Source organism: Pleurodeles waltl, chromosome 1_2 (assembly GCF_031143425.1).
Source record: "Pleurodeles waltl isolate 20211129_DDA chromosome 1_2, aPleWal1.hap1.20221129, whole genome shotgun sequence".
Lineage (NCBI taxonomy): Eukaryota > Metazoa > Chordata > Amphibia > Caudata > Salamandridae > Pleurodeles > Pleurodeles waltl.
Genome location: NC_090437.1, coordinates 980,677,079 through 980,700,693, shown reverse-complemented (window position 1 = coordinate 980,700,693; position 23,615 = coordinate 980,677,079). Strand labels below are relative to the sequence as shown.

At 45.7% G+C, this 23,615-nt stretch overlaps 1 protein-coding gene across 2 annotated transcripts in view; it reads left to right on the top strand.

Moving 5' to 3' along the window:
- The window catches only part of OCIAD1 (OCIA domain containing 1), a 213,778-nt gene that overhangs the window by 5,295 nt on the left and 184,868 nt on the right, over positions 1–23,615 (top strand). For both annotated transcript variants that reach the window (XM_069201505.1, XM_069201501.1), the window contains exon 2: positions 23,495–23,579. In XM_069201505.1, the coding sequence (XP_069057606.1) occupies positions 23,495–23,579 (85 nt within the window). The remainder of the gene's footprint in view (positions 1–23,494; positions 23,580–23,615) is intronic.

Here is a 23,615-nt window from a genome sequence, read left to right as displayed (position 1 = left end):
AAAGTTGTGGTGAGGGAACATTGTCTCTTGGCCTCCTGGGGTTGTGTGCCGGTCGCTGCATGTTGAAGTCGTCACTCTGGAGAAAGATATGCGAGCATTGGAAATAGCAGTTGCGCAGCCTAGGGCAACATTTGAACCCCTTCGTGGTAAGCGCGAGATGTACGAGGAGGCGGATCAGCGCCTCCGCCGTCATGATTATAATTATCACCTAATGCGACTACAAGAGGAGGGTGACCGATCAGGGAGGCTTTTGGCGTGGTTGTTACGAGAAGATTAGCAACATACTCCAATTGGGGCTATACACCTGACTGATGGAACTATGGTCTCCTCACAAGAAGCAATTAACAATGCTTTTAAAGACTATTACATGGGGCTATATTACAGGCAGGCGACATGCGATACTCAGCGCTTGGAGGCCTTCCTTTGTGAAGCACTGATCCCGAAGTTATCAGCATCAAATATAGCGGCGCTTGACGAGCCCCTTAGGTTAGAGGAAGTTGGTGTAACCATAGCACAAATAGTCTGTAATAAAACCCCTGGCGTGGATGGCCTGCCGATAGAGTACTATGCCACTTCTGCACAACACTTGTCGCGTCCTTTGTTGTCAGTGTTTGAGGAGGCATAGACCTGGAGGTTACTCCCAAAATCTCAGAGAGAGGCGCTGATTGTAGTACTCCCCAAACCTGGCCGCGATCCCACAGATGTGAAGTCATGTAGGCCGTTGCCTCTTCTTAATCTAGACTGTAAAATGTTAGGCAAGGTGTTTCAAACAGACTCGCCCCTGTAATACATACTGTGATTCATGAAGATCAAAATGGCTTCATGGCACAGCAGAACACGTTCTTGAGTATCCGTAGATTATTAAGCATTATTGGCGACACCCCGACAGAGGCATATGAATATGTGGCAATGTCACTAGACATTGAGAAGGCATTTGACACCCTAGGCTGGATTTTCTTGTTTGCCACCTTGCATCGCATGGGATTTGGACGGGGTTTCATGCGATGGGTGCAGATTCTGTATGCAGAACCCACCGCTAGGGTAAAAACAGGAGGAAAAAAATCAGAAAGCTTCTCTATTGGCAGAGGAACCAGACGGGCGTGCCCACTGTCACCTTTGTTGTTTGCCATTGCAATGGAGCCGCTGGCGGCTGAGCTGCGTGCTGTGGCCGAGCAGTGGGGGATATGCCGGATGAGGACATATCATAATATATCGCTATATGCAGAGGATGCATTGATTTATTTGGAGAGAAGTTGGGCCACATTGCCTGCAGTGATGTCTTTGTTGGATACATATGGAGAGATCTCGGGGCTGAGGGTTAACTGGTCCAAATCCCGCTTGTTTCTCCTGGTTGAACTGCCTGCAGGGATGAGGGAGGCGCTTCCCCCAAGTAGGCTGAGGCGGTGCTTGGATACCTTTAAATACTTGGGCGTACAAATATATCATAAAATTGAATACCTGAGAGATGGTAATCTGGGACGCACGCTTTGCTCCATGAAGGGCTCGCTCCGGTTTTGGTGCTTGCTTCCTCTTTCTCCCCTGGGCAGGGTGGCAGTAGAAAACATGTTGGTGCTTCCGAGGCTTCTCTATTACTTCGCAGAAGTGCCCATAGTTGTCCCCAGGAGTTTTTTCCGTGAGCTAAACAGACTGTTGTTGAGACTCCTTTGGGGGAGTGATAGGCCCCGAGTGGCACTCACCACTCTGCAGCGACCTTTGCATGAAGGGGGTTGGGTGCGCCAAATTTTGAATATTACTATGCAGCAGCACAGTTACAGTGGCTGCTATATTGGATGAACAGGCCTGAGTCGTCTGAGACAGTGTGGGTGCATACACAACTGAAAGGTGTTCCTATCTACACGTGGCTAACTGACCGTACAGTGAAGCACCTTACTGACAATTATTTGCTGATGGCAGCATACACCTGTTGGAGGCTATACAAACAGGGCGGAAGGTCCGGCTCCCCATACTCACCCCTCATTCCCCTGGACCCGATACCGGGAGGTGCTTGACTACTCAAAACTCACTTTCTAACACCATGGGTGGAAGCAGGGATAGAGCCAGCGGGGATTTGTTTGATGTCTTTTGACACTATCAGGGACCTTGCCTCGGTGGGACCGGGACACTTTATGACGTACTATACCATATATCATCTGATTAAAAAAGCATGGGCAGAGGGAGACCAGGAACCTGTGACTTCTCCCACTATACACTTATTGCTTTCAGATAGTGGCTCATCAAAAGTAATTACTAATTTATATAAAGCCCTAACTAACGTGGATGACGATAGTCTTGAGGCAGCAAAGCAGAGATAGAACGGAGTTCTCCCTACACCTTTGACCTCCGAGGCATGGTCTGTGGCCCTTCAACAGGTGCAAAGAGTATCACTAAACCCTAGGTTCCGCTACACCCAGTTTAACTTTGTACACAAAACTTATTTGTCCCCATTCCGTATTCAGTGCATGTACCCTGCATCTAATCCAGGATACCCCCGTTGTGGGCTTCAAACAGCACACTTTTATCATATGGTGTGGGATTGTAGGCCCCTGCAGGCAGTTTGGCATGACATAGTGGCAGATATTACTGACATTACGGAGCATGTGTTTCCACTGGAACCAGAATATTGTCTTTTGGGGATACTAACCAGAGCTAAGCAACATATACACATTCATAAGTTTGCCGACTTGGCATTCATTATGTACAAACGGTTGATTGCCATGAACTGGAAGGCGCCAAGGGGTACCGGAGATGTCTAGCTGGCACATCATGACACTGCGATGGGCGTGGACGGAGACACGAGTGTTGCGATCCCTGCGGGACAAGGGACAGGTACACACAGGTTATGACACATGGGAGGCACTTGTGACTAAGCTGGAAATTAAAAAGGACGAGCACCCGCCGTGACTCATTGCATTGCGGGAGCGATGTCCGAAGGGTCTTAAGCTCTGGAGTTTTCCTGTGATAAGGAGGGGACATTGGGAGGGTGGGGACTAATGATATATCTGTAGTATTAATCAGCGAACAGATGCTCAGCTAACCTATGGAATGTGGTATGCATTAACCCAGTTTCTGTTTCTGTGTTTGTGATTGATAATATGTGTTGGAATTAATAAAATAGATCTAAAAAAAAAAAATCATGTCTGTCTCAAACCCCTCAACTTCAGGGCAGGGATACATGTAAAGCACTTGTGGTACAGCGTGTGATTTGATATAGTGTTATCTTTTTATTAGTGCTCTGAGTTGCCTCCTGATTTCTTGAGCAATATATGATGACATAAAATATATTATGTCACATTTAGAGAGGGCAAATGACATTAGGGTCCTTTTTATCTGTTGTGAGATGTATCTCTATCACTTACCCCAAGTGAAATAATTTTAAAAACAAAATGCAAATTACCTTGATTAGCACATTTACATTTTAATTTCACTGCCATTGATTTATTAAACTGTGATGATCTTCTGTTCTGTCTCTGCTGTTGTTGCTGTTTTTTGTCATTGTCTGCAGTTCGGATCGAAAAAGCACACTGTGATCCTGATTTAATTTTTTTTTCCTTTTCCTTTTCCTTTTTAGGGTCGAGCCTGCGTCGCGTGCGCTTGCGCATGCGTTTCGCTAAGCGATATGCTTTAGTAATTAAAAAGGGCTCGGAGCCCTGTCCACGTCATATCAGTGTTTGTCATTGGCTTTTGGGCTTGCCTATTAGAATCTGCTTGATTTCATTAGTGGAAGGCATGCATATGTCATGCCTTTTCCGGTGGATAGCCCTCCTCGAGCGCATCAACCAAGTACAGAAAACATGCGAGGCTCGCTGTTTTCTGTCCGGCTCGTGGACTACTTTTTCTCTATTTTCCCAATGTGATCTCGCTTGGCAGAAGTCGAGCGCTTTACATAATATGGACCCTGTTACACAGTTAATTGCACTTTTTCCGGTTAGTACATAAATGCACTTTTGCTGATAGGTTTCATTACCAGTGAAAAGTCGGGTTAGGAGTTTACAACGCTATCAGCTCTAACACGAGCAAACGCGGGACCAGTTGCATTGCAAATGCTTGTTTGTACTTGTTATGGTTTTGTATTTTTTATTACTTATTTATTTCACATTTTGAAAGGATTTGCAGAAAGTGTCAGACTTTGGGCCTGTTTACGACCTTGAGGATGGGATATTCTGTCACCAACGTGACGGATATCCCGCCCACCGTTTTACAAGTTTCATAGGATATAATGGAACTTGTAATTCAGTGGGCGGGATATCTGTCACGTTTGTGACAGAGTATTCCATCCGCCAACGTCGTAATCAGACCCTATGTTTTCTAATGTTAGTTTGGCACACCTGCTAACTTCCCCAAAAATCCCACAGTGTGAGGAGGGGTAAGCGGATCTAAGGGGGTGTGACCTGTTGCCGAGAAGCACCCACGAGGCACTTTTGCCCCCACTCCGGTCCCAAACCCCCTCCTCAAACAAAAGCTTGCTGAAGCTGCTGCCGATGTCTTGGGGTGTTTTCACACCCATTAATGGACATCGGCAGTTAAAAGTCTGAAACCTCCTAAGAGGTTTTAATTTGAAGTGGTAGTACTCCTATTACGACACGGTCATATCAGATTTCTCTCTTTTGAACATGACCTCTCACAACACTCAAAGGCCTTCCCCCCCCACCACAACAAAAATGTCATCTTACACTTTATCTCCAGAAAAGATACCTTAAAGCTTGGTTGTCTCAAACATGTTGATTGGTCCATCCACTTCCTAATCTCTTTCCCCCGCACCCCAATCAAGGTCATATGCCTAACAAGTAACATCAAAGAGGAATGCCTTAAACCACAGATCTCCGAAATAAAAATGTGCAAATACTAGGCAATGAAAACTGCAATGCTCCAGAAACACCAGACCCCTCTAACAATTCTGCTGTAATATTATTACAAAAGCACATCCAACAACCTAAATAAAGCAGCTCATCATAAACGGGAAAAGTAAAAAACTAAGAAGCCCTAAAACTGACGCTCCAGTGATCAAGAAAAGTCTTCCTATTTGGGGAAAAGATGTGGGAAAACCCCCCACCACGTTATCAACACCTGCTAAAAGAACACAACTCTAAGAGATTTGTCCTAAGAGCCAAAGCAAAGTTCTTCATATCACACATTGCACTAATACTAGATGCACACATTTGTTCAAACTCCCAATAGAATTCTGCACATCCACAAAAACTAATCTGTGTGACAGAGTAAAAGGATCTCACTACTTCTTTTCAAAATAAAATCACAAGTATTGAACAAGACCTCTTCTCCAATAACTCGCTACCTCCATGTTCACCCATGTCAAGGAAACATCTATTTTGTGACCAGTATAAACCTCCCATTCTCAAGGAGCACCCAACTAAACTGCAGAATACTTCAGGGTTCTGTACGTCCAATTGCTGTTCAGTGCCTGTATTGAACTGTTGATCAAGCTCATGAAAATTCTTGGCATCAACTCCATGCAATATGCTTCCAACATGCAACTGACCAGGAGGATATTGAAAGACATAAAGCCTGACATCCCGACAAAACCCCTCCCCAAAATATAGCTCTCTGTATGAAGAGTAGACACTTAATCTAAGTGATTTCAAAACATGATTCCTCTTACTTTCACCAACTAAACAATAACAGCTGGCTAAATATCTTACATGAAATTGCCTCCAACCCCAAAATAGTTGACTCAGACAAATTATTAGTGATTATACTTGACCAAACCCTCAACTTTGATGCCTGTGTTAAAATGTATCCAAAAGCACCTTTTACAGTTGAAGTCTACTTGAACGTTGCAAGACTTTCATCATCAAAGATGACCTTAATGTGGCACTGCAATCCCTGGTACCCTTAGGTATCAGTATTGGAAGCTGACTCCTAGGTAACTTCCATAAACAAACTGACAGCACCCTAACGGCAGTTATACAAGATGCAGCACATTTAGTCACTGACAAGTGTACATTTGACCATATCGCCCTCACTGCTCATTTATCTTACATGGTTACCCTGGTAAGGAAGTCCAACTTTAAAACAGTATACCTTACTTATAAGGTTTCTCCCTCCAACTCCTACACACCTCACCAAAACCTGATCGTATCTCGCTGCTCACAAAAACCGAGAAGTAAAGGAAACCTTAGGCTCATATTTCCCTAATTCCCAAAAAAATACTTGCACTAGAATTTGCATCAATAAAACTGATCCCATCCTTGCCCCTTTGTAGGGAATTCAGATCCATTCCACTATTGTGAACATATACAGATCACATTAGGAACAGTGTTCTCATGTGAGATTGTGAATAATTGAGATCGAGTGTAGTTGCGTAAACACCACTTCCTATCCCAACGCCTTGGTAATGAGTTATGTGAATCCCAACCTCATGTCTACATAAAAGGTAGGATTAGAACTCTTTGAGCTTATTTTTCTTTCTGTCTGTGCCAAGTTTTAATTTTTCCTTTTTGTTTTTATCATTTTAACTTCGTAGTACCCCCTTTATTATTCTGTCCATTTGTCAGCAGAAACCATGAGAGGGTTTTTAGAATTATAGAAACACATATATTTTTTGCTAAAACTGAACAGTGACACAATGCAGTTATGGTGGCTGGCAGATGTTTAACTTACCTAATGAAAAGAGGTTTCATACACGATGATGCACCCTGTAATATTCAAACCTTTGTAAAGAGATCAATCTTGAAAGTATCTCTAAAACTTGCTTTAAGTGCAGTCTCACAGCAATAAAAAAGGCTCTGGGTTTGGGAATTAAAAACAAAAGATTATCCAAGCATATGTATTTTCATTCTGCTCATGGTTGGAATGTCAGTCTGTTACATTATGAGACATTGCACAGGCTGCAGAAAGATTGGTTCTTTTGATTCATCATGCAAGTTAAGAAGAAAAAGTATTTTAGGGATTTCTTCCAAACTTAGCAGCATATTGGGTTAGCACAGTGACGAGTCTCTCAAAAGGGGTACCTGGGAACATAATCCCCCACTTTAGAAAGGTTCTCAGCTGTGACTTCAGATGGATTTATCACCTGGCACCATGCTGTTTCTCATGGAGTGTTGCTTGTTGGCAGGAGGTCTCATTGGGTGTAACATTGTCTTTCAGGATGTTGGATGGAGGGGGGGGTAGTCCTTGTAATGGTAACTGTCCTCTTTAAATGCTCTTCATGAGTTGTGAGGCATTCAGATAGATCATGTGACTTGGGTCCTGTTTGTTGAATTTCTTGAGAAGCAAAACTTTCCTGGTGTTTGCTTGGTCATCATTAGTGGTAGTCGCCATGTCACTGACAGCCAGCCATGATTCCGGAAAGATTGGTTTTGGTGTTCTTCCACTTGGTTCTTCCACCATTTGTTCTGATGAGGATGGTATCTGTATACCCAACTTATACTCTCCCTCACTAAGGACCCCACCAGCGCCAAGACCAACCTACAAGAGGGCATGAAGGACGTCGCAGATTGGATGAGGCTCAGCCGCCTAAAGCTGAACTCTGACAAAACGGAAGTCCTCATCCTCGGCAACAGCCCGTCCGCTTGGGACGACTCCTGGTGGCCCACGGCCCTTGGCACCGCACCGACCCCCTCAGACCACGCCCGCAACCTCGGCTTCATCTTGGACCCTCTTCTCACCATGACCAAGCAAGTCAACGCCGTGTCCTCCGCCTGCTTCCTCACCCTCCGCATGCTCCGCAAGATCTTCCGCTGGATCCCCGCCGACACTAGAAAAACCGTGACCCACGCCCTCGTCACAAGCCGCCTGGACTACGGCAACACCCTCTATGCTGGGACCACTGCTAAACTCCAAAAACGCCTGCAACGTATTCAAAACGCCTCGGCCCGCCTCATCCTCGACGTACCCCGCAACAGCCACATCTCTGCACACCTGAGACACCTGCATTGGCTCCCAATCAGCAAAAGGATCACCTTCCGACTTCTCACCCACGCACACAAAGCCCTCCACAACAAGGGACCGGAATACCTCAACCGTCGCCTCAGCTTCTACACCCCCACCCGTCTCCTCCGTTCCTCTGGCCTCGCGCTCGCTGCCGTCCCTCGCATCCGCCGCTCCATGGCGGGTGGGAGGTCCTTCTCCTTCCTGGCAGCCAAGACCTGGAACAACCTCCCCACCAGCCTCAGGACCACCCAGGACCACTCCGCATTCCGGAGACTCCTCAAAACCTGGCTTTTCGAGCAGCAGTGACCTCCCCTTCCCCCTAGCGCCTTGAGACCCGCACGGGTGAGTAGTGCACTTTATAAATGTTAATGATTTGATTTGATTTATTCTCTGGCAAATTTATGGATTTCAAATCATACTCTCCACTACAAGTCCTAAATCTACCTCAGTTCTGCAGGCTCCACAGCACTTAGCCTATATGGTCCACCTAGTGTATACTGAAACGGGCAGATCACTGGATTGTTAGGAACCGTTGTTCAATCAATTTCATGATCTTATGATTGGTTACCACACTAAATGTCTATCTTTACACATAGGTGTGCCTGCACCAGCATTTTACTTGCCTTCCCTGAGCTTTCCTATGGTTGCTCAACACAGGACTCCACTGGTGTGTCTTCAGCAAAATATTACAAAAAAAGATGGTGATTGCCTCCTTTTCAGTTAAGGAAAACCTTTTTTCAGGCTTGGTTAATGCATGACTGGTATCGTCAAGTATCCTGTGCTCTTGGCTGACGGGGGATTTCTCCAGACCATTGTGAAAAATAGTGCCAGCCAGCAGCCTGTCTTTTGTGGCATGAAATGCTTTTGATGCCTAGCTTAAAGTCCCTCTGTGCAAATCACTCTATGGTGATTTTGATGAGAATTGCCAATTTGGGTATTAACCTCTCCTCCTTGCTAATGATTTTTACTTTAGAGATCTATTAACCTATGTAATTTGCTATACACTTGTGCATGTACTTTTGATGTATTGATTGGCTGGTTTATAACTATATTTTCACCTTTCTTTTAAAATTGGATTGAGTATTGGATTCTGGCAGTCCAGACTGCATAAGAGATTATTTTTTTTAGAAAGAGTGTATGTGCACTTAAATTCTAATGTTCCTTAAATCATTTTTTTATCTTTACATTTATTGGCAGTATCACATTTTTGACAGGTGTGAACAATATAAAGGTAACCTTGACTAAACATCAAATGTACTGTCAAAATGATAACACAGCAATTGGTTTTGTATACATCATCTAAAACGTGTACCACTAAAGTCAGTAAAAAAAGCCATCAAAGGGGACAGATGGGGAAAGGGGGATAACAGAGTGAGAAAAAACAGGTAAAAGAAAAGAGAGAGAAAGATATAAGTAAACTGAAAAACAAGAAAATAGAAAATATCAATGACTAAGTCACTGTCCCAACACCCAAAGAAATAGCCAAATCCCCTTCCCCCTCTCCTTAAAGTCCATATCTACAACACTCAAATATTGGTCCTAACTCCTCCAGAGTCCCTACCTTTAAAATGTAACCCTATCCACATTTGCCCCATACAACCAAGTTGTAAATTCTCCAGTCTCCTATTTCTGTTTCAAAATATACTCCTTGCCTTGAATATCAAATTTCAGTTTTGCAGGGAAGCCAGTTACTGCCCTAATGCTCAGCATGCCAAACTTCTTTCTTCACTACCAGATGTTGAATCCCCACTGGGAGTTTACTTGTGGAGGTGAGTGCTGAGAAGATGACTGGGTGGTTATAGCACAGTGAGGTAGCTCGTCACTGGACTTTGCACTCAGCTCGCAGATGGGCATACTCACATCCTAGACTGCATTAGTGTTTCTGTGATTTTGGTTACTCTGAAGGTTTTTTCCACAACTTAAATGGAGGGTCTGCAGAGAGTGGCAACGATTGGACTGCAGAACCCTGCTTCAGAGGAAAGATGCTAAGCCTATTTTTTTTTTTTTTTAATGCTCCTTGTCAATGCCATGTGTTGGGGCGGAAAGAAATGCCCTTTGCACAATAGTGGTCTGTCTAGAGATTATGTTATTCAGATTTGTAGCACGCATTATTACCCAGGAAGGTATACAGATGCTGAGAGTCTGTGAGTGCAGGCACACCTAGGGACTCTGTGAAAAGCCAGGCTCTTATGTGTAACTGCAAATTGTTCCACACTTTAGGAGTGAGTGGGAGAAGGCTCAACTGCTGGATCTGGTTTTCCGCATGCATGGGATTTGTGCAAGTAGGTTTCCGGACAAGTGGATGTGTTTGGATAGTTTGTTAAAGTAGATGAGATTTTTGAGGTATTGTGGGCCAGTGTTATGAAGTGCTTTGAAAGTGTGGATATGAAATTTGAATTCTGCCCATATGTGAATGGGGGTCCAGAGGTGCTCATTCAGGTGTGGTGTGAGTGCAGTGTGGTAGGTTGAGAATGTTTCTGGCCGCTATTTGTTCTGAGTGGTCTGAAGCCTTCTGTTGAGTTGTTTTTTTGCTGATTCCTGCATAGAGGGTGTTCCTGTCAGGGCAAAAATAAGGGACAAATAGTTAGTAGCAAATGAGTGATGAACGTGATGAAAATTAATGAAACAAATGCACTGTGACGCAGTCATCACCCCTTAATATACCTTTGTATTGAATTGAAAAATACTTAATTTCACCTTGAATAGGGGACCTCATATCTGTCCACTTCTCTGGACAGATCACGCCCTTGTCAAGTTCAGCTTCTTCGTCCCGGTGCAACGCACACACACTACTGCCAGACCAGCACTGTAAAATTGGAATACCATAACTGAGAAGAATTGAACCACCACTCTCAACACTCAGTGACCCAAACACAACAACAGCCTCCCCAAAACCATCAAAAATTTTAACAATTGGATCACTTCTTGCACTGACGTCCTGACTTATCTCAAGCTCAGTAATACAACAAGATCTAGGCCCCAGACCTTTTGTATATGGAGGATGTACATGGAGGAACTCAGACTGTTGAAACCACTGCAAACAACTGGGGCGAAATTGGAGAATGAGCCAGGACAATACAGAAGGAAGCATGTTCAAATATGCCCTGAGATGCCACCACCAAATGATCTGGACCACCAAACAAGCTGCTCTGATGGATCGAATTAGTACCAGCACCAGCAGAAGCAAAGAAACCTTCATCATTGTTTAGCGATTTACCTAACCTGCTACATAATTTTTTGATTGAGTGCTGTGGTTCTTATTTAGTCATTGTAAAGGATTTCACCTCACCAGTGGCCTCCTCTAATTCATTCACCACCTCACAGGACCTCTGCAACAATTTCTTTCAGTTCTTCAGCAACAAAGTCACCACCATTTATCGGTTAGCTGCGCAGTTTCAGGAAATGCTTCTTGTACCTTGTTGTGTCCCTGAAGCTTGAACAGGAGGGTAGCCTTTGACCCATGGGGTCTACTCCTTTGTCCTAGGTACAAAAAGGAGAACAGATCAAGTCCTTCAGGGCTCTTCTTGTGTCTTGGACAACATGTTCAATCCTCTTCTGATCTTCCACAGGTCCAGTAGTGTTCTGAGGTGGGTACTGGAGAGTCCCCATTTATACTTGACAACAGCTTGTGGGAGTGGTTGACCACATGATTCCTCCCTAACCAACAGAGTAAAGTCCCAGGGGTAACTCTACCCACTTTTGAAGCATTTTCTTTGTGCCCTACAACAGACAATCTCACAAAGACCTTGTCTGCCTGAATCCAAGATGGTAAAACCCTTTTCCCCTTGTGCAGAGCCTCTGTGCCCACCCAAGAGGTGTAGCCAGGAAAATGAGCAACCCCTTCTCTGTGGTCAGTTCATACACCTTCTGGGGGCACCTCTCTCCTAACTGCAATTGGAACATGTTGACTGGGGGAACAAAGAAAGGGGCCCGCCCCTGCAGGTGTCATGTGTCATCTGCCTGTGACATGGGAGGCTCCTTTGAAGTTAAGTTCTTTGGTACTCCCAAATGGTTATTTTGCCTGAAGAACAGAAACATCTCCACACACCCAAGCCTTTGTCTCCTGCTCTAGGAACAGTTTTCACACCTCATTCATGTTTAAGCACTCTGAGGGCTGCAGTTGGAGGCTCTACAGGTTTTCGGCAGCAAAAAAGATAGCTTTTTGGAGTACCTTTTCCATAACACCTATTAAAATCCTAACTTCACCAGTGAACTGAGCTGTTAATAAATATTACAAAGAGCACAACAATGACATTTTGAGAAGTTTCCTAGCTAGATATAACATTATGACATTTAATATTGCAGTCCAGAGTTTTCCTAAGGGACAGCCAGCCATGCTACTATGCAAATCGATTTTGGGACTTTTTCTCTGAAGGATGTTTAACCTTAAATTTCTAAATGTCCTACTTCTAAATACCATGCCCCCTGGCTTGTGGGCATAAAGGCCTACATAGGGGTGACTCATTAATATTTAAAAAGAAGGTTTCCACCTGTCAAAAGAGAAGAGTGTATTTTGACTGATGGAATTACAGTTTAACAGCTTCTTTAGACAGGCTACAGTGGTAGTGGATGCACAGTGTTGGGTGTTGCAGTTTACCACTGACATTTTGTTTACAGGCCCTTGATACACTTTTCATTTAATAATTTCTCCTTGTCATGAGCTAAAGTCCCATAGTTCCAGTATTATTGCCTGAAGGTATGTCAGGTATTACCTATGTCTTCAGCATTTATGTTTTTTGTGTCCCTATCCTTCAAAGGCATATGGGACACACAGTCTGTGGCCATGTTTTGTGCTCCTGGAACATATTTATTCTTAAGGTTGTTCCCTTATATGCCTTAATCCAATTTGGCAGTGGGAGAGGTGGTAAGTTCTGCTCCTTTAGAAGTGAAAATTAAGGTGAGAGGTTTATGCTTTGTCCTTAGAGTGAACAGAAACCCCCCTCAGGGAGAACTTAAAATGCAAGATTGCTGAATAACAAGCTAGGGCCTCCTTTTCCACAGTGGAGTAATTGCTTTTAGAATCTTTAAGGGAGCAGGAGGTAACGGAAACAATACTTTCTTTCCACAGTTTGGGAAAGAAGGTTCCTATTCCCTTTATGCCTGCATCAGTGTTCTAAATGTTTTTTTGATTAACCTCAAAATTCCTCAGAGAAGTGATGCTAATGCATATTTGATTTTATCAAACTTTCCTGGCCACATTTAATCCCAAACAAACGGGTCTCCTTTTTTTAAGCAACTCCCTCAGGGAAGATACTTTTTCTACACAATTCTTTATGTACTTAGACATACATTGATCAAAACCTAGGAAGGACGAGTTTATCCTTAGATGTTGGTAATAGGGCATCCATGATGGCCTCCACAAGATCAATGTTAGGTTTGACTCCATCTTTGGAGTTGGAGTGTCCCAAGTAATCAACCAAAGCAACACTGATTTTTTTTTTTTTTCCAGCTTAATACTCAGACCAGCTTCTATGAGTGTGATTAGTACCTTTCTCAATTTATTGTTATAGTCGTCTTTGGTGGAACAATAAATTAAGATATCGTCCTGGACAAATATGACCTTACTGAGGTTTCCCAAAAGGTGTTGCATAATTACTTGGAACAACATAGCTGTAGACACCAAGCCAAACAACATTCCACAGAACCTGTATGCTCCAAAGGATGTCGAGGATTTAGACTTAGGATGGAGTTTGACCTGACGATAAATCGATAACGCTACAGCAGCTTGCATCACCAGTTAAACTTAATATTTCATTTATTCTTCTTTTTTTCGAATTTAATTTTATTAAACTTTTAGTACATCTATAACATTGTACCATCAACAACCTTGCACGCATAGTAATTCATTTATTCTAGCTAACGTGTTCTTATGTACCCAAATCTTTGCATTTAGGTCGCTCAAGACTGCACAGAGACTGACAACTTACCAGCAGATTTTTAGGTAAAAACAATCTGGGTGAACAATCCTGAGCCTTCAGTTGGCCCGATAATACCTTATGCTACGAGTCTTTTGACTTCCCCTCTTAAGGGATGCTTCAGTAGATAAAGGATAGGGCATGCCTAGTGGCAGCTCGTACACCGTTGGATTGAGTCTGATTTTCTACTGGAAATTGGTAAGGAAACCCAATTTGTTTGCAGAAAGTTGTGAGAATTTCTTACATACCTCTCTTCCATGGAGTGACTTCTCTACAAGAAAAACTGCTCCTCATTATAGGTATCTACCATTATCACCAGTTCTTTCTGGTGTCTCTAATCTAATAAATGTGAACTCTATTTGGTAATGTACACCTTCCCGACAGTACCCTGCTCCTTGAATCCAGTGTGTGTGTGTGTAGCTATCATGCCCATCAGTTGAATGGGATATTTGTTGTAACCCTATTGTCTAGTTATCAGCAGGCTACAGAACATAGCGATTGCCCCATTTTTTTTCATGGAGCATATCATTCTCGAATAGTGTAAAAGGTGAGCACAAGTCTACAAAGACAGTAACAACTTCCTGTCTAGCTATATGTGGTAATTAGTACACGTCTCATTCTCACTTTCACTTATGTTTACTTGAAGCACCAACTTTCTTACATCTTCACTCATCGATATGAACTTGTTGCAATTCCATTTCCCTATACACTCTAGCAAAATGCCCCTTTTTTTACATTTTCTACATAACCTTCTGCGAGCTGGCAATTGAGATTGTTGGGCAAATGGATGTTGTTACCACATGTAAAACATTTAATTTTCATATTTTCTATGTACGGTTTCCCTTTATTCGGTTGAAAGTTGATGTACTTCTTCATTTTTCTTAAGATATTTAACATTGTATACTGCTTTGGTAAGTAATTTCATTTACATAAGGAAATCCTCTTTGTTTTCTACCCCTGCAAAGTCAATAGCTTCCTTCATTTTGGGGGTATGAGTCAACAGTTTTTTTTTCTTGCATTCGCTGATTATTGGTGCTCCTAACAAATATCTCAGTTCAATGAATCACCTAGGGCCACATGTACGAAATTCAGGTTTTGCAACTCGCAAATTGCAAGTCAGAATGACTCGTAATTTCCGAGTCGCAAAACCTGATGTACAACAGTGTCAATGACACTGTTTGCGATTCCCAATGGGGTTGCAAATGACCGTCCTCATGAATATTAATGAGGTAGGTCGCAATTTGCGACCCCATTGGGAATGGCCGCCCTCACAGGGATGGTGGCCTGCTGGAGACAGCAGGCCACCATGTCTGTTACTGCTTTTAAATAAAGCAGTTTTTTTTTAAACTGCAGCCCGTTTTCCTTCAAGGAAAACGAGATGCATTTCAAATACAAGAAATTAAAAGTTCTGATAAAATATTTTCGCTGGCATCTCCCTGCCCAGAGAAAGGCAGTAACCCATGATGTCAAGGCCTGAAACTATTTCCTAAAGATTAAATGGGGAAATTTCCAGGAGATAAAGATAGGCGCCCAGGTATTTGAAGGATAGGCAATGTTGCGGGATTGCAGCACACCAACAACAACCCCCCCATGTCTCCCTTATTTGGCACCAGTAGGGATTTAGAATTGTTGACTCCGAGACCAACCTGTATAGTTGGAGAATCTCCAAGTATTGTGGGCCCGAGGACTGCAGGTTTTTCAAGAATAGCAGGGTATCATCCACGTATAGTACTATACGCTCCTCCAATGCCCCTCCCCAGGACCATCCCTGTGTCAGATGATTTCAGCAGATAAGAGAGGCCATTAACTTAATCGCCAGGGTGAATATAAGTTGGGAGAGGAGACAGCCCTGGTGGGTGCCCCTACAGATGGGGATGGGTGGCGAGAGGGCCCTGTTAACCCAGACCTGGGCAGTGGGATTAACGCAGAGGAGATCCACAAGTTTACAGAAGCAAGGCCACCGCTCTGCCCTCTGCAGCACCTTTTCCAAGAAGGCCCAATCCATGGTATGGAAGGCATTTTCAAAGACTATTAGGAACAGAGCTGTTGGGTTGGTGATGTGATGTGCTTGAGAGGGGGCCACGTGGACTCTCTAAATACAGTGTCAGGTGCTCCTATTCAGCTTGAACACACATTGTTCTGGGTGGGTGAGATAGGGTAAAGACTGGGTGAGCTGAGTAGCCAAGACTTTTGCAGATATGTCAACATCAGCATTAATAAGGGAGATGAGCCTATATGAGGAACATCGGTCTAGGGGCTGGCCCACCTTAGGAATCATGACGACAGTTGCTGTGTCTAACTTCGGGGAAAATGACCCACGTTTCGCTAGATCAGTATATAATGCTAGGAGGTGTGGGAGTTTGAGGGACAGAAAGCGTTTGAAATACTCAATTCGAAAACCATCTGGACCTGGGATTTTCCCTGGCTCATTTCAGATTACTGCATCTCCAATCTCCTCGACCACAAGTGGCTGGTCAAGGACTTAGGAACTGAGGACAGTGATGACTTGCAGTATCGGATGCTCAAGTTTTCGCGGAGGCCTTTGTGTTGCTGCTTAAAGTTTGCAGTAATGGTCCTCAAAGACCTGTGCCACCTCCGTGGTTTGCTCATGAAGACAGTTTGCGGCCTCTCAAATCGGGGGCAGTATCCCGGAAGCTTTGTCTCTTGAGATCAGCCAGTAGAGGGGTTTGCCCTACTTGTCCCCTTCTTCATATACTCTTTGGGACGAGGCCCTCCAACACTGCCTGGCCTTCTCTGGGGAGACCTGTCTCTAGCCTGATCTGGCAAGCTTCAGTCTAGATTGGCCGAGGGCGAGGATCGGAGATTCCAAAACTGTCATTTGCGACAGCTTGTGTGTCTCTTTGTTGCGGATATACCCCTTCATCAGCCCTCTAAGAGTGTGCTTGGTGGCTGCCCAGAGAGTCCCAGCAGACGCCATTGTACCCTGGTTTGTATCAAAGAACAATTGGATCTTGGCCTCTACAAAGTTAGCACATTCTTGATCTGTGAGGTACCAGGCGTTAATATGCCACAGGGGTCTAAAGTGTGCCACATGGGGCCCATTTCGAGAAGGAAACTAGCATGATCCAATATTCCCCAGGGGAGGAGTTGAACATGTGTGGGGTGGAGGAAGTCAGGAGCTGGGAGCCAGTTCTGACCAATACGTGATTATATTTTGTGAGTTACTAATGCATAGGCAGATGCGCACACTCAAGGGTGATATGTTCGTTAGGTATGTCAGAGGCCCATCAAGTCTGCTCATTGGGAGAACTGCATAGAGGGTGCTCGACTTCCTGATCAGGGGTGGAGGGGTTTCAGAAGTGTCCCAAACAGGATTGGGGGCAGCATTGGAGTCACCTCCCTATCAATGTGACACCTTGAGGAAGGTTTAGTAAAAGATCTAAGAGCAACTGCAGCTTCATTTGTAGTTGTTTCTGAGGGACATAGGTTGACAGAAAATTCAACTGTCTGCCCTCAAGTTGACCCTCAACTCCCATGTAAGTCTCCTGGTGGTGTACATGGGAGAAAGAGACCGCTAGTAGGAACCCTTTATGTAGTACGATCGCCACCCCTCAGGAGCCCTGGAAGAATCTACAGTGAAACACCTGGTCATTGCCAAAGTGAGCTAGAAAAACATTGTGTGACTAACAGGTAGGTTTCTTGAAGCATGTGTACCTTCGACTGAAAATGTTTAACATATCGTAGCGCTGCCAATCTTTTGATGCAATCATGGAGGCCATTAATATTCAATGATAGAACCTTCTCCACCATGGACAGGGAAAGGAATCCAAGAGGTAGCTGTTTCTGAAGGGAGATGCCAAAGGGTCCATTGGGATATGTGCACCATGGGAACACTCAAGGTTTCTGTGTGACGTGTAGGGAAGGTAACAGTAATGTGTGTGGAAAATTTTAAACAAGCAAAACCACCCATCCTCCCCAACTGACCCCCACCCCAAACTTCCAGCCCTGAAGTATCTGTCGCCCCTACATGTCAACAGTCAAATGGGACTGAAAGCTATTGAGGGGTTCCGAACAGCCCCCCTGGAAGGATCATGGTGCCTGACAGCAATTACAACATAGCCCATCATAACCTAACATTTTAGTACAGTATGATATGCCAACAACAAGAAGGCCAAGTGAAACCAAGGCTCAACAGGACAAGGAGTATGTGCAGAGGCGGGGAGGGATTAGGGTAGTTGTTTTCCCCATTCCGCCACTAGCTCAGATTTGTTCCCATTACCCAGTAGCAGCTTCATTGGAGAGCTTCTACAATGTCATCTTGGGAACGGAAGAAGTCTTGGGGAAGGTGAGGTCTGAAAGTAGGCATCAGGATGAAATGTATCACGCCCAACATCCCTGTGAACCAAGCTCGGTGAAGGCTGGCCCTCCTGTTGGCCACGGTGAGCTTTTCAGGGGTGGGTGCATTTTCTTTCTGCGGTGGTTTAGAAGAGGGGACTGGGGCCTCGTGCCTCACCTTTAGGGTGGCTCCCCATAGTCCTCCTGGGTGGCAGAGGTGATTTTGTTCTGTTACCCACTCCTAGGCCGACTAGCCAGAGATCGGTGCATCCTCTCCACCGCTGACCACTTGGACAGTTTGTCAGGGGGAATCCAGGACCGCAGCCAGTCCTCCAGCAGTTGATCAGTTCCTGACATCTCCAACCCCTCCGGGAAGCCAATAAATCGGAAATTGCTCCTCTGCAATCTGTTCTCCGCCTCTTCGGCATGTTCCTCCAAAGAAGCTATTGTGGAAAGCAGTTTGGAGACTTGACATTTGAGGGTGGCTACTTCGTCTTCCACTGAGGACACTTTAGTCTCAGCCTCTATTGCGTGGTACCAACATTGTGGAGGTCTTGATGCAGCAGAGATACGTCCACCTGAACCTTGCACTACTTAGTCTCTGGAGTCCTGAATAGCCTTAAGGATGATATCAAGGTCCTCCCGATGGGGTGGTGGTCTATGGTAGTGGGGGCCCCGGCCATCCCACAAGTGCCAGAGATAGGCATGGGGTATTGGTCCATCTACATCTGGGCCAGTGGTGGTAGGGGAGGTCTTTCGAGGTTCATCTGCACATCGGTTCCCGGCAGTACCGCTGGGGATAGTCGACTTTAGTTCAAGTTGCGATCTTACCCCACTGGGGCAGCATGAGCAGCCAACCCGATTGAGAGTTCATGTGAGGCTTCACTCAAGCCTGCAGTGAGAGGACCAAGGTAGACAGTGGTTTATTCTCTATGGGGCCCCCTTCACTGCTGCAGCAGCATTCCTACAGCGTGCAGGTCCCAGATCAGGCACAGGGGTCCCGGGGGTGGCCCCAGATCAATCCAGCACGGTAAATCATGTGCGGAGGGGAGGGAGCCCTTGCAGTACAACTCCAAAGGGGGAGGCGGTAGATGAGTTGTCACCAGAGAGCGAGTGTCCCCACTCCAGTCACTCATGCACTGAGGCCTGTGATCATGTGGCCATGCCACAGTCCCAGGTGCAGCCCACACCCGGAGGTCACACCAGAAAGGCACAAGTGGCCTTTGGGTGATGACACAGCAACAAGGGGATGGTGGGCCTGCGATGACTGGTGAAGGAGGTGCTGCAGTAGAAGAAAGGGCTGAGGTTATGGCCCCAGGGTGTGTTGCAGAGCCCAGCAAGTGCAGCGGAAAAGGTGCAGCACTCGCATGTGAATGGCGGCAGCCCCGACATGGCCTTCTCTGGGCACATGGTCCAGATGGCGTCCCAGATGTTCTGTCAATGTCCGCAGTGCTGGCCCAGGCAGCCCCCATTTCTACACTCCCGAGGCCCAGGGGCTAGGAGACAGCTGTGTCACTGCCTCCAGTGGTGTCTCTTCCTCTCTGCAGTGTCTTCCTCTTCCCATCTCCCAGCGTATCTCACCTCAAGGTGGGAGGGGCACAAGGGTTTCCAAATCTTTGAGCCCCCCTCCCCAGGCACCTTGCAGCAGGCCCAGTTTGGGACTCTGGCCATTCGCCATTTTATGTGCTTCTCCCCATCATCACCCCCAGTGATGGCACCCCCCCTTGTAACAGTGCCCTGTAGATCTTGCCTCAAGGTGGGAGGAGAGCAAGGACCCCTGAGTCAGCAAGCCTCACGGGCTAAGCATCACAACCCCCGAGTCAGGTGCAGTGCACCATCTTGTGCGCTCCCCTCACACAGCATGCCTGACTCAGCTTCCAGTGGGTCGAACAAGGTCTCCGACATCTCATGGCACAGAGTAGGGCACCGGACCCGGACGGGCACTCAGTGGAGTATTCTCAGACATACGTGTGATGCTTCTGTCCCGTTTGGTTGAGACACTGTAGGAAGCGAGCAACTGTAGGCTGCTCCCCCAAACTACGTGGGAGGCCTAGGTCATCATGCTCCCAAGACGGATAAGGACCCACTGGGCCCCAAATCTAATAGACCTGCTCAATGTTAGGAGTCATTATTTTGAACAAATGGGGCAACCCAGTACCCTGGGACCTGGGTAAGTGAATAATGTAAAAAAAAAATGTTTGGTACGTCTGGGGGAAGGAAATTAATTAACCTCCACGACAGTGGTTGTACCATAAAGAACTTTCTGTACCGATGAGGTTATTGAGTAATATATCACATTTATCAAACTTTACGTTTTTACAGAAAGTTCTTTATGGCACAACCACTGTTGTGGACGTTAATTAATATCCTTCCCCCAGAGGGACCAAAACATTATTTTGTTACAATGTTAGGAGTCGACAATAAAATATTAGGAAAGGTTCTTACGACTAGATGTTGCAACCCATTTGGTGCACAGTGATCAATGTGATTTTATACCTGGCAGGAAAACACACATGAACTTATGGAGGTTGTCACGTGATGCACTCCATTGTGAATGGAGAGCAAGAGTTGGAACTGATTGCATTAGACATAGAGAAGGCATTTGATACTCTTGATTGGGTGTATCTCAGGGAGGTTCTCTGGATGTGATTGGGGCCAACATTTATCTCCTGGGTGAAGCTGCTCTATGTGGAACTGGTGGCTCGAGTGCGGTCTGGACGGGAGGTATCAGAGAGCGCTTCTCTTGGGAGTGGAACGAGGCAGCGGTGCTTCCACTCACTGCTTCTCTTCACCTTGGTGATGGAGCCTTTGGCATGGCCAGGTGGGGTATAGGAGTGGATGGAGTGCTGCATGTCGTCTCGCTCTGTGTGTATGACACACTCGGATATCTCATACATCTGGAGAGATTGGTTGTGGCACTCCTACAGATCATTGAGAAATTTGGTGCTGCCTCTGCCCTGCGGGTCAATAAATGGAAGACTGTGCACTTTTCCCTGGCGGCACTGGCACGCTCAGCACAGGACTACCTGCCGAGGAACGTGCTTGATTGGATCAGGGATTATTTCTGTTATATGGGATTCCAAGTGGCTAACTCTTCGGTATAATCTCAATATGGGCAGAAAGCTGCTTGGTCTAGAGAAATCGATTAAGTTCTGGGCCTGACTTACCATCAGTTATGGACAGAGTTGCACTCTGCAGAATTGTTCTACTGCCCAGATGCCTGCATGCCCTAAAGAATGCCATGTATGCGGTCCCTAGTCCACGTTTGCTAAATTAAACAGCCTTCTGGTGGCATTGGTGTGGACTGGAAATAGGAACTGGGTTAAACTGAATATCCTCAAGCTGGATACAGAGTTCGTGGGGATTGGGGGTGGGAGATTATAGGATCGCCACCTGTACTATTTTGCCAGTCTTCTGGCACAGTGGTGTGATGATGGACCGATCACTGAGAAGAGCCTCTTGGGCACCTGGAAAGCTGGAGCAGATTTGCCCCAGTGTCTCATGCAGAGGTTGGGTCTTGTGTCTACCCACCCTTAATTGTCCGCCAGGTGGTGATCGCTTGGGAATACACTGCGGCACAGGTAATGCGTCTGGCTCCCTATGCTAAACTGTTACCCTGGATTGGTTGTAACCCTCTTGTGAGGTTCGAGGTTGGCGCTGTGATGGACTTGTCTAGGTGGCTTGAGGGGGGTTGCTGCATGGTCGAGGACCTCTACTTGAATAGCGCTTTCGCTACTCGGGAGGAGGCACTGGCTCTGTATGGCCTACACTGTGGACAGCTTTTACAGTACTCTAAGATGTCTTGGTATGCCCTAAGATCTGGACTGGTTTCCCTGCGGAGCCGGTGGAACACAGATGCTGCTCCTGATATTGGACCTGGGGTAGACTCACGGGTTGATACTGCACTTTTAGAAGGCTCTCAAGGGCGATCGCCAGGTTTACATGTCTGAGGTCTGTGACAGGTGGGCCTCTGCTCTGCTTGATCCATTCACAGGGGGCTCTTGGAGGAGGGCTTTCGTGCAGGCCTGGGAAGTGGCTAGTAATGCCCGATTCAAATTGATTCAGTTTTATTATGTATGCCATGCTTACATGACTTTGCAGCATTTACACAGATTTAATAAGACCAGGTTGGCAGCGTATCAAAGCTGCAGGGTTTGGACAACGTCCTTCCGACATATGACATTGGAGTGTGGTAGAATTCAGAGTTATTAGGGAGAGGTTCTGCACATTTTGGGAGTGGTCACAAGGGTGGCCCTGGAGTTCTCCGTAGGCCACTTTTAACTGGAGTTGCTCTTGACGTGTGACCAAGATGAGCCACCATTTTGCTGGTTTCGGCCTGTTGCTCACTATGTTGTTAGTGGCTGCTAGATTTACAGGAATGGAGTGCGGCGGCGGAGAGGAGACTGAGAGCAGTGGTCACTGGTGAACATGTGGAGCGGGATTTGGAGTGATGGGCAGCCATGCTGGATTGCCGCATTGAGGAGTTGCTGTCAACTAACACATGGGCCTCCTCCCAAAGCCAGCATCTGGCGTCCCCTGTTGCGGAAAGAAAGCCTGGTACCCTCAAAGAGATGGGAGGGGAGAGTGGGGGCTGTGGTGTATGTGTGGATCAGATTCCTGTGGGTGAAGCCAGTCGTAAAGGAATGGAGTGTAATGTGTTGTGGGTTGGTCCCTTGTCCCCATTCCAGACCCCCCTATCCCTCTGAGCGGATATGGTCCGCCCTCAGTGGATGTCATTCTGTCATCCGCACTGCTTTGCCCCTCCTAGTTATGGGAGCTACTGGGGAATGACTCGGGGTGAGCGGGGGTACTCTTAGGCTGGCTATTCTACTACTACCATTTGCTGCTGCTTGTTTATGGGTAGTATGTAATGTTTGGCCGGGACGATTTGCATTGTTATTGCTTATGCAAGTATATTGCTAAATTGATGCTGCTTTGGTCTGTCCGCAACTACGCAGACTTTCATTGCTACTATGACTTGTTTGTTGATTTGATCCCAATAAACAAGTTATTACAAAAAAACAAAGGTCTCTGACATCTCCCTCTCACAAGACGCGGCCGGGGAAGGTAAACGTTGCTGTCAGGCGAGGGTGGCAACGGATTATCTGGAGGGCCCAGGGAGCTGGTTTAGAACACCGCCGCTAACTCGGCAACCTAGTTCACTACCCCCACATTAGTTTTTACTACAGTTGCGAACTTTGCTTTGGTGACATACCAGTCGGAGTTTTACGGCGCAAGAATAAAGCTATTAAGTCGATTTTATTTAACTACCTGTCTGGGAGCTAATATTTGCTTAAGAAGTTACGAATCCTATTGAGTTTTTCAGAATATTTTAAAAGTTTAGTTTTAATAGATCTCTCCCTTACTATTGTCCAAATGTGTTTTTCTTATATAAGCATCCAGTAAACGTGGGTTACATTCCCACGGAAGAGGAGAGACGCGTCTTCAAAGAATGTAACGACGAGAGCTTCTGGTATAGATGTGAGTACTGTATTTAGTATTTGTTGTAAATGCATG